General features: G+C 57.9%; 2 protein-coding genes across 2 annotated transcripts; one reads left to right on the top strand and one right to left on the bottom strand.

Annotated features, from left to right (window-relative positions):
* Positions 1-43: 43 nt before the first annotated feature.
* Positions 44-9,436, top strand: CAOG_01941 (hypothetical protein; the record flags this gene model as incomplete). Its single annotated transcript, XM_004364752.2, has 1 exon — positions 44-9,436. One exon carries the CDS (start codon positions 44-46, stop codon positions 9,290-9,292), a length of 9,249 nt encoding a protein of 3,082 aa, XP_004364809.1. The 3' UTR covers positions 9,293-9,436.
* A 60-nt stretch (positions 9,437-9,496) lies between these two features.
* Positions 9,497-10,257, bottom strand: CAOG_01940 (hypothetical protein). The gene has a single exon (XM_004364751.2). It carries the CDS (start codon positions 10,160-10,162, stop codon positions 9,623-9,625), a length of 540 nt encoding a protein of 179 aa, XP_004364808.1. The 5' UTR covers positions 10,163-10,257; the 3' UTR covers positions 9,497-9,622.
* Positions 10,258-10,285: the final 28 nt, after the last annotated feature.

Genomic DNA, 10,285 nt, shown 5'->3' with positions numbered 1-10,285 from the left:
GAAAGCCTGCTCTCTCTGAACGTGTCTGCTTTCTTGCGCATTGATGCGGTTCTCGGCTACGATCGTTCAGCCGGTGCTTTATGATCGGCCACAGCCGCGGGGTTCGACCGCGCTGTCGTCGTCGCCATCCCAGCGCTCCTCGGTTGCTCTTGACCCGAGCATTGGCCGAGCAGCCGCGTCACCTGCCAAGGCAACAACTGTCGTTCCCGTCGTTGTCATTGCGAATGGCGACGACATGCGCGCTCCCATGCCGGATGTTGCCGCATCGCACACCTCTCGAATGAGCGCGCTTGGCAACAATGGAGTCGTGGACGAGTCTACATCATCGCCAAACCTTCAACTGGTGGATGGCGTGGCCCCTACGGACAACGGTGTGCGTGTTCGCAAGCTGTTTATTGCTGCTTCTGCGCGCTCTGGCAAGCCTGCCGACCATGCCGACCATCATCATCGACGCTCGAACGCCACCACGGCAGCAGAGCCATCAAGCCCTAAGACTGTCGCAAACGGGCTGGACGTGCGCGGTGGTGATGTCTCCCAGTTTCCGCACGACAGACCGTTCAATCAGGCGCCTCATCAGGGCGAGGCGAGCCCGGACCAGTTGTTGTCGGTTCCCAGTTCGCCTGCAGCTGCTCGCACCATTCTAGTGCATGAGCCGACTTTGCCAGGCACAGCTGCCACCAGTTCCTCTTCTGCCGATAATTTTGTCGTTGATGACAGTACGACCGAGTCGCTGCGAAATGTCACGTCCGATTCTGCACTGCTGCCACATGCAGCTGGACGGCGACGCCACGGTGACGATTCCCAGCCGCAGCATGCGCTGTTCGGGACACCCAGTGCTCCAACATCAAGTGATTCGTCCAGCCCACAACCAAAACCGTCTGTTACTGACAGCGGTATGGTTTTGGTGAATGAGGACGGGACGACCCAGCTCATCAGCTCTGAAACGGCCGTGTCCGGTGGTTCAAGGCTACCAACGCCAGTCCTTCCTCTGATCAACGTGTCTGCCGTTGTGCACGTTTCAAGCATCATTCCTCAGGTCCATTCCTCGATGCTGAGCATGATTCGCCTTTCGGAAAACTTTCTTCCTGCGACCTTGCAGTCGTCCAGCTCGACTTTTCTGGATGTGACCGATGCCGTCGCAGCGATCGAGTTGATGGACGATCTGGCAGCCGTTGAGCATCATCCAACGTCCGAGCTTCATGCGCAACTCGTACACAACTTTGGTGTTGTTCAACAACCTGGTGCCCATGAGGTCTACGAAGCAACCGAGCGCTCAAAGAAATTTGCGGCCGCCGCGCGATTGGCCTCCGATGGTACCGAGAACGATGACGAGTCGGTGGATTTGCGTCAAAGCGTCCTTCACCCCCAACGACGAACGGTTCCGTCCTCGATCACCAACATGCCCAGCCGATACGATCCTGCCTTGAAAAATCTGCTCGTATCGAAGGGCATTTTCGACGAATCTACCGCCATTCAGTTTGCTGCGAGCAACAGTCCATCCAATCCAAGAGGTGCCTCCCAGCTTGGGCGCTCAAACACGAGCGTGCTGCTGGTTGGCCCGTCGGCCATGTCCTCGGGAGGCGCGTCGGCGGCATCGGCGTCCAGGGGAATGGCGAGTCTCCATCCCGTGCCTGGTGGTGCGCTTGCGGAGCACACGATTCGCGCAAAACCAAACTGGCTCCGAAATCGCTTCCTGGCCAAATCCTCAGTGTCTTCCTTTGCCTTGGTCAGCGCTCGCGCTCACAACGTGTCCCTTATCCCGTCGCGTGCATCAAATCAGCAGCTGCTGCGCAACATTGATGCCCGACTTGGATCATCGAGTGGCGGCATTTCGGCAGGAGGCGCTCCACCAGCTGGACAGCGGTTGCACTCGTCGGCAGTTGCTCTGTCTCCTCCCCAGCGCGTAGCTCGGCGTCCTCGCGTTGGTCCGTGGGCGACCATCCATCTTGTGTGCTCGGTGCACCAGGTTTGTCTGCAAACTGTCTCCATCGACGGCAAGCACAAACTCGATGTAAAGCTCGAACAGTTGCGGTGCTCCACCACGGTTCACAATGTGAATCTGGGGCTGGGATCTGCCGCCGACGCCGCAATGACTGCCGCCGCTGCGTTAAACGGTCTCGTCCCCGAGTCTGAGACGCTCGACTGGAATACGAACGCGCTACAAATTCAGCGGCTCGTCGACGCCACCAAGCTTGATCGCTCTCGATCACTCGTGCTCACAAGCGGATCCATCAGTGTCAACATGCTCAAGAGAGTGGGGCGGCAAGTGCCGTCCCACTCGCCGAGGCGTTATTACGTATCAGAGAGACCGGAGCGCGTCACGACCAAACCGCTCAGCGACCCGCAGCTTGACACGACGCCGTCAGCTATCGTTGATGATGTCCCTCTTGCACAAATCTCAATCATCGATGCAAGTGCACTTGTCAATCTCAAGCCACTGGAGTCGGCCGGCGACATGACGCAGGATGTTTTGATGCATCCGCAGTTGTTTTCTGAAACGATGCACTCGACTGCCACCTTGGCCAAGGATCGATGGGTGGTCGCCCGTCAAGATGTGCTTCTCCGCTGGAACTCGCTCCTCATTCAAACGTTCCACAGCACCACCGAGTGTCTGCCGCTGCTGGAGGAGTGGTTTTGTGCCAGCCAGCGTTTCTCGCAAACCGCCCCACTACCGCCGCCCAGCAGCTCATTCTCTCAGCAAGCTAGCCAATCTGGCCCAAGCGGTGCTGCCTCTGCGACTACATTGGCGCATGTCGCGGCTCGCAAGCCTGTCACAGCTTTGAGATTTGAACTGGGGAACATTCAAGTGTCGCTGGCCATCACGCCCAGCATTAGTGCGGGCTACTCGATCCGAAGCATTAGCGCAATGCTCGCGCACAATGCCGCGGGCGTGTACAGCGGTCGATTCGACCTGGCAGAGCATGCATTTGGATTCCGCACGACGCTGTCGTCGTCGGGAGACGCGTCAGCAGCGGCACCAGCTCCCGCTCCTAAACCATCGCGGAAATCCAAGGTGCTTTCGCTGCCTCTGCCGCAAATTGCGATTGGCGCTGTATTTTCATCTGCTGCTTCTGCACCGAGCGAACGCTCAAACGGTGTCTCCACCCCTGCAACAACGACCTCTTCGCAACAACGCGGGTCGCTCGATGTGGCAATGACTGTTGAAAAGTGGCATCTCCAGCTCCCCGTTGAGGCAGTCGGTCACTTCCTTTTGATTGGAGCAGCCATCGACTCTGAGGCGACGCTGCTGATGAATGGAATTCGAAGAATCAAGTACATGCTGATGGAGGATGCGCTGCGGCGATCGCGCAAAGCCCCTCTGCTGCGTTCTGGAGGTCGATTCCCCACTCTCAGCGACCCCGCGTCTCGAGCCTCCATGACGCGAAGCCCTGCGACACCAGACTCCAACGCTGCAGGCAGTCGCTCAAAGCCACCGGTACCTCAGCCCATCTTTGCACCGCCTCAGAGCAAAATCAAGCTGCGGTTTGCAGATGCCAACTTGACCCTTGCGTCGGGCTCCAAGTTTGGCCTGTCTTTCGTGACAGACCCTTTCATCGTGTCGTTCGACAATGGAGAAGTGGCCAGCAATCTCGCCACCTCGTCGTCCAGCGCTCGACCCTCCAAAGTGGAAAAGTTCCGTTGGAATGCATCCGTGTCGATGCGACTGCTGCTCAACGAACTGCATCCTCCACATCCCAGTTCGAGCGGGCCGCTGGCATTCTTCCAAACAACTTTGGTGGTGCAAAACATGGCAGAGTTGCAGTCGAGAGTCGACACTGAACGACAAGTCCGTGCGCAATCGCAATCGCAATCGCGGGCTGCCTCAAGGGAGCAACTTTCTACTGTGCATCACGAAGATCCGGAAGCTACCTCGTCTGGATTGTCGGCAATCACCAACACCGTTTGGGTGATGGTCAATGACACGTCTGGCGTGTTCCCTGTCAGCGCTGTGGAGAATGTCATGGAGTTTGTCCTGCGCCACAACCGAGCCATGCAGTTCTGGGAAGCTCACAAGCAGCAAGCGGTCTCGAGCTACTTTGATCTTGTTCACAGTCAGCAGATGGAACTGCATTCGCGGAAACCAGTGGTCGTAGCACGAACGATCCATTCCAAGAAAGGCGAGCCAGTTTCCAGTGCTGCTGCAGCTGCTCGAGATGTCTCAACCGGAGCATCATCGCCCGTCGGTCAGCCCAGCCTCGGCGGTGCCGCTCCAGCCATGACGGCCGCTCCCGTGAAGCACTGGATTCAACTGACCGTGCATCGAATATCGCTTGCGATTCCCCTTGTCGCCCCGAAGCTCAATGTCGTTCGACGAACGGCATCATCGCTCGCCCGCGGCAATACCGATGCCTTGCGCTCAGGCAGAGCAAGCAGCGTGAGCAGCCAGCGCTCGGCTGGCTCGCACCGCTCGGCCGACCCGCATGGCGGCAACGTCTCGGCAATGATTGTGAGCATCGACCTCATGCGTGTCTCCGCTTTTGGAACCAAAGCCAGCACGGGCGCATTGCAAAATTTGGCAGTGCGCTTTGTGGACGGCTTTGACGCCTCGCGAGTCATGTCGTATTTGAACTTTGCCAAGGAGACCACGCGCAACATTGCGCTAGTGCCGTCAGCCACCTACCAACTGTGCGCGAAGACCGAGACGGCCACTCCAGATTCTGGCATTCAGCCTGGACCCTCGCGAATGTCCGAGTCGAACGCGTTGGCCAAGTCCCATGATTCGCTTTCGACACCCTTCCTGGTGGATGCAAGCGCTTTCGCGACCGCGACAGCCACAGGATTACCTGCAACTACCAGAACCGCACCTGCGGCGTTGGCTGGCGAGGATGATGAGATGCGAGACGATTCGAAGGCAGCAGTCCTCAGCGGCCGCGTCACGTTGGCCGTGTTGTGCTCCATCCAAGGCTTGGTGGTGGAATTGGATCCGCACATTGCACGATTCTTGCCAATGCTGTCCAACACGTTGAATTCGCTCACGGATCACACGCAAGCATTGACGGACAACGCCCCCGCTTGGCTCTCGTCAACAGCCGCCTATCCATCACTGGACGATGCCGCAATGTTACAAGAGGATCCCGAGGCGCTAGGGGCCCGTGAGGCCGGCTTGTTGGTGCCCTCCGAGCAGTCCAGGCTTGAGCTCGAGGTCGATGTTGCCATCAGCATCCACAGCGGCAAGTGCTCGCTGCACCCTCATCCACAAACCCGCCCTGTCGTCGTTGCCAACCGCGCCAGCATGTACCGACCCCGTCAAGACGAGCCTGGCGGTGTGCCGAATCTTCAACATCAACATCATCAGCAAACCCAACAGCAAGCGCAGCAGCAGGCGCAACAGGACCGTGTGACTCAACTGCTCATTCCGGGCGTGACCTGTCGTGTCAACTACACGCCAGTGACGACTCATGATGGTGCCAAGAGCGCTGTCCATTTTGCTGCGGCTGAACCATCAAGCGGGTCTCTGGGCCGGCCCGTCAGCGACGCCCAGCTTGACCAAGATTCCGCCAGAGCAAGTGGTGGTGCGTCTGCAAAGCCGCAAAACCTGGATCAACACGGCAACTTGCGTGTGGAACTCTCCATCAACAGCCTTCCGCATGCCGTCGTGCTACGACCCTGTCTGTTGGAGTTTTTGAACGACATGGTCCAAGTCATTGCCGTCCAAAACAAACGCCGGCAGCAACACGGCCATGCGGCTGCTTCTCGAACCACCAGCGATATGGTCGGCAGGCCTGCTCGACGGGGCTCCTCGGACAGCGACCCCAGCCTCCTCGATCCTGAGCGACTTTCCCTATCCTCGGCGCAGTCGTCCATTGCTCATGCCGATGAAGGATCCGGCGAGCGACAAGCTGCACCCCACAGCAGTGCGCCGCCTCAGGTGCCTCAGGTGCCTCAGGTGCCTCAGGTGCCTGCACTTGGATCGTCTCGACGCCACGTTTTGCACGTGTGCCTTTTCGTCCGCATTCATGCCATCTCGATCGAAATCACATGCCTCCCTGTTTCGCAGGTTTCGTGCAAGATTCGGTTGCCGGCGTTGGATTTGCTGCTGTCCACCAAGGATGCCCCCGACTCCACGTTGGCGCTTTCCTCGGCGTCCGTCGAGTCGTTTTCCGCCACTGCCGTCCCCGAAAAACGTCAGACATCATTTGCAGCCGCTCTGCGTCGCGCAACCACCCGCGATCGATTGCCCATCGGACTAGCGGCCTCACCCAGATCCGACGCTGCGACAACAACAACAGCCGCAGCACCAGCAGCACCACCAGCAGCGACGGCTAGCTCCGGTGGTGCACCTCCTCCGTCCTCTGGATCGTACTACGATGTCGTCTTCGGCGACAGCTCGGATGTGCTTCGTGGCCAGGCCATCTACCTGACATGCAAATTGTCGGAATTTGAAGTCGGTTTGCATCATCCCTACTCGCCTCACGAAGCTCTGTCGCTTTCCATTCGCGAAATCAAGGCCAACGCGGGTAGGATGCCCCGGCCCCGACTCTTGCTCTCCGCTCTGTGTAACTTGGACGGCCTCTCGCTCGTCTACAACTTTAGGCAGCTCGAAGAAATCCTCAGTTTCAAAAAAGTGTGGTTTGGGCGACAGCTGATCTGGAGCCTGCTTTTCGGCGACCAGTTTGCCGCACCGCCACCGCCCACCTCACCCCTATCCCATGATCCCCAAGGTGCTGTGCACGAAGACAACGTGGCGACCTCGCGAACCGAACAGGGCGATGTCCCCGCGACGAATAGTCACAATAGCGGCCACCGTCACAGCAAGCACTTGGCATTGGACGACGACACCACATCTCACGTGTCGTTCTCGCCTTCGATTGCAATCGAAGGCGAGGATCCGCACAACCCACACAGCGACGAGCGCGTTGATCCGACCAACGACCTCCTCACTGGTAGCAGCAGCACAGAGTCGCTCCAAGACCAGGAACCTGAAACTGGCCGCGGGCAACGATCTGCGGAGCGCAAGGCACCTCTGGTCTTGTTTTTCGTCAACATTCACCGTGTGGAAATTGTTTCCAATTTGGGACAATCCTTAGGAAAGGCGCGGTGGACGATGAACGGCTTGGCCGGCAAGGGTCGTCTGGAGCTCTCCACCATGCCGTCCCTCTTGGCACGCGTGTCTCTGCAAAGCTCCAAAATCACCAACGACGGCGGTCTGTTGAGTGGCTTCTTTGACATTCACAATGTAACGCTGGTCGCCTCCCGTCGGCAGCTCGATCCGATCCGGCATCACCAGAACAATCTAGTCACATTGAAGGCGGAAGATTTTCCCCTGGTCCTGTGCCACAACAATTGGTCCTTTTGCATTGAAAACATTGCGGCCAACGTCGAGTACAACCGCAGTCGTATTCTTGTCGCACACATGCACAAGCTCAACATGCACTTCAACGATCGATGGACTTATAGCGTGGTCTCTCATGCACCCCCGTCGGACCCCAGCAAGGTTTTCACCACAGGTGTGGCTGTGCTTGAGCTGGAAGGGCCGTCCGGGGATTTCAGTCAGGCTGCCATCCAGCCGTCGTTCGCCGTGTTTGGTGAGGTCTTTTTTGAGCACGCGCGGCTCATCTTGTCCAAGGAGACTCTCCCTTCGTTCCAATCGGTGGGCAAGCGTGTCGCTATGCTTGTCACCGAACAGCGAGATCGCATTGCGCGCCAGTTTACTCCCAGCCGCTCTGTGGCCGTAATGCCAAACACGACGTCCTCCAACAATGCTGCTTCGGCAGCAGTAGCCGCTGCTTCCCCGTCGTCAGAGTCGCTTTCTTCCCTTGGCAAAGAGTTGTTGCGGTTTGGGTCACTCCGCGTTCGTGGTCGTGAAATATCTGCAGCGCTGTTCTGGCACAGTTTGCTGGATCCTGATTGGGCGCTGTTTGAGGTGAAGGATGTGGACACAAGGTACTTGTACAAGCGAAGTCATTCGCGGCAACGAATTGATCAAACTCTTCAGCTCGTGTTTGGACCGACGAGCCCCACTCAAGCTGCGGCTTCCACCGCCAGCCCCAGCTCCAGCTCAAGCTCAAGCTCGAGCGCGTCGTCGTTCCTTGCCACACGCATACCTGCCCAAGCTCCTGGACTTGATTTTGAAGCGCCGCACCATGCAGTCGCATTGCTCAACCCAGGTGTCGGAATGGGTGGTGTTGGAGTTTTGAAGCTTGGAAAGCTTGTCGTGAACGAGCAGCTCGCTCAAGCGGAATTTACCAAGCTGCTGGCCGTTTCTGAACTCATGCCGCTGATTGCAGTTGGAGGGCGCTCGATCGTTGTACAGCGCAAGGAGGACAAGCGAGTTCAGCTGTCCAAAGGGCGCAAGGAAGCCACCGATGGGTTTTCAACTTCAGAATGGTTTGACTTTGTGCGCAAGACCAAGATCGAGTTTGATATTTTCGTTGTGCCTGCCGTGATTCTTCACATGGAGAGCTCGCGTCCGCTGGCGATCCAGCAAGCTCATCGCCCTCATCGTGACCACCACAATCAACCCGCTTCTTCGCCGGCACCTTTGGCCGCTTTGTCTGGCGAAAAGCAGCTGCCCGCGTTCCGCCCTCAGGTCGCCGCCGCGAGCACGACACCCACGATTACAATCAACTCAACGCCTCAAGAACTCGAGCAACCTTCTGCTGGCAACTCCCACGTTGCACCCGTGTCGCCCGTTGCGCGGCATCGTCGAAATGCCGGAGCTCAGATTGTGGAATGCAAGTTCTTGACCGACTTTAAAGAGAGTATCAGCGTGTCGCTCGATGTCAGCTTGTACTTGTACCTCGGCAACCTCGTCCGCTTGTTCCGAGATGAGGTTGACCGTCGATCAGCCGCGACCCGGTGGCAGCGTGCCAACGACAAAATCAAGGCGTTCAGTGTGCTTGCGGGCAGCTTGTCGAGTCGCTCGACCCCGACGTCGGCAACGGATGCAGCAGCAGCGGCTGTTGTAGATGCCGAACAGTCTGCGTCTCGCACTGTGCGCCCTGCCGCTGAAAGCTCCTCCGCCTCCTCTGAACGCACGGCCGAGCACGCATCTGGTCGAGTCGAAACCCCAGGCAGCAGCAAGCACCGTCTCCACGACGGCCGTGTCTTCCACTGCGACCCAGAGAACTTTAGGCTGCAACCCGAGCTGCGGCTGACGGCCTATGCAGGCAAGTTTGTCCCAGATTTGAACTGGGTGCTCGACAAACTTGGCTTTAAAGATGTCGTCGGAACTGTTCCCAAGTACACACATCTTGGTGTGATTGATCCGCTCGAGGACCTGCTGCATCTGCTCGCTTCGCTTTGTCTTCAGGTTGATGAGACGAGCCCGCGTGCCGAAACACTTGCTTGAGCGAAAACGGGTCCCTGTTGCCGTGCCGCGGCTAATTATTCCTGTTTGCGTTCGGTTGTTGGTCTGTTTTATTTGAGATTTTTGTACTTTATGTCGCTTTTATTTTTGTATGCTTTTATTTTGATTTCATGTACAATAGAAGAGAAAAAAAATTGAATTGATAATGATTCGGCTCAAAAACATTGAACAATTGAGCCCTATCGTACAGGGTGGCAGCGAGTGATGAAACGTTGAAACGCTTAAACGTTTAAACTGGACTGCTTGCCGTTGACCCCGTGTCTCTGCTCTCGGGAACAGGCCGTGTCGTAAAATTGAAGCCCTCCTTGGATCTTAACTGTCCATCATGGTCGCTTCATCCTCTGCGCGTTCCGGAATGGCGTCTTCGCGGACAATGGAACCACCGTCGGATGTCGCCATGTGATAATCAGAATCCTCCCCAGAGCCAGGCGTCATGGAATGCGACGGGGCGAGTTGAGTGGCGGTGGCGGCATGTTGCAGCAGCCAATTGGTACGGAAAGCGGCTGTCGAGTCCTCAGTCTCGGCTTCGGCTGAAGTCGGCTGTGAGAAATGGCGCGTCGAGTATGTTGATGAGGGTCCAGCGGACACAAACGACCCGCCGGCATAGGGATGCCGAGCAGACTGGCCCGTACCCGGACGAAGCGTGTGGGTGAGCTTGATGCCGCTTGATTGAGAAGACTGCGAGACGGTGCGTGAGCGGCCAAAGAAGGCAGTCGGGCCCGGAGATTCGGTTCCGCCGTGGGTGGGGGCATCACTTCGCGGGAATGACAAGGACGCGAGCATGGACATCGGGGTGGACGCGCCGCTGGAAGAGCCTGCAGTGGCCGCGACACCAGACGGCGCGCATGGCATTCCCCGCGCTTGTAGGGCGTTGGACGACCAGCTCACCACGCTGCTGGCTGTGCTGTCTGCGCCGCCAGCGCGACGGGTCGCGCCGAGCGCCCTCGTCACGGCGTTTGAGAATAAAGTAGAATG

Source organism: Capsaspora owczarzaki (genome assembly GCF_000151315.2).
Source record: "Capsaspora owczarzaki ATCC 30864 unplaced genomic scaffold supercont2.2, whole genome shotgun sequence".
Taxonomy (NCBI): domain Eukaryota; class Filasterea; order Ministeriida; family Capsasporidae; genus Capsaspora; species Capsaspora owczarzaki.
The sequence above is the reverse complement of the archived record's forward strand: the minus strand, read 5'-3'. Positions and strand labels throughout refer to the sequence as shown.

Bases quoted from the DNA above. Each gene is read 5' to 3' on its own strand.
- CAOG_01940 (XM_004364751.2), bottom strand. From the start codon at position 10,162: ATGCCATGCGCGCCGTCTGGTGTCGCGGCCACTGCAGGCTCTTCCAGC.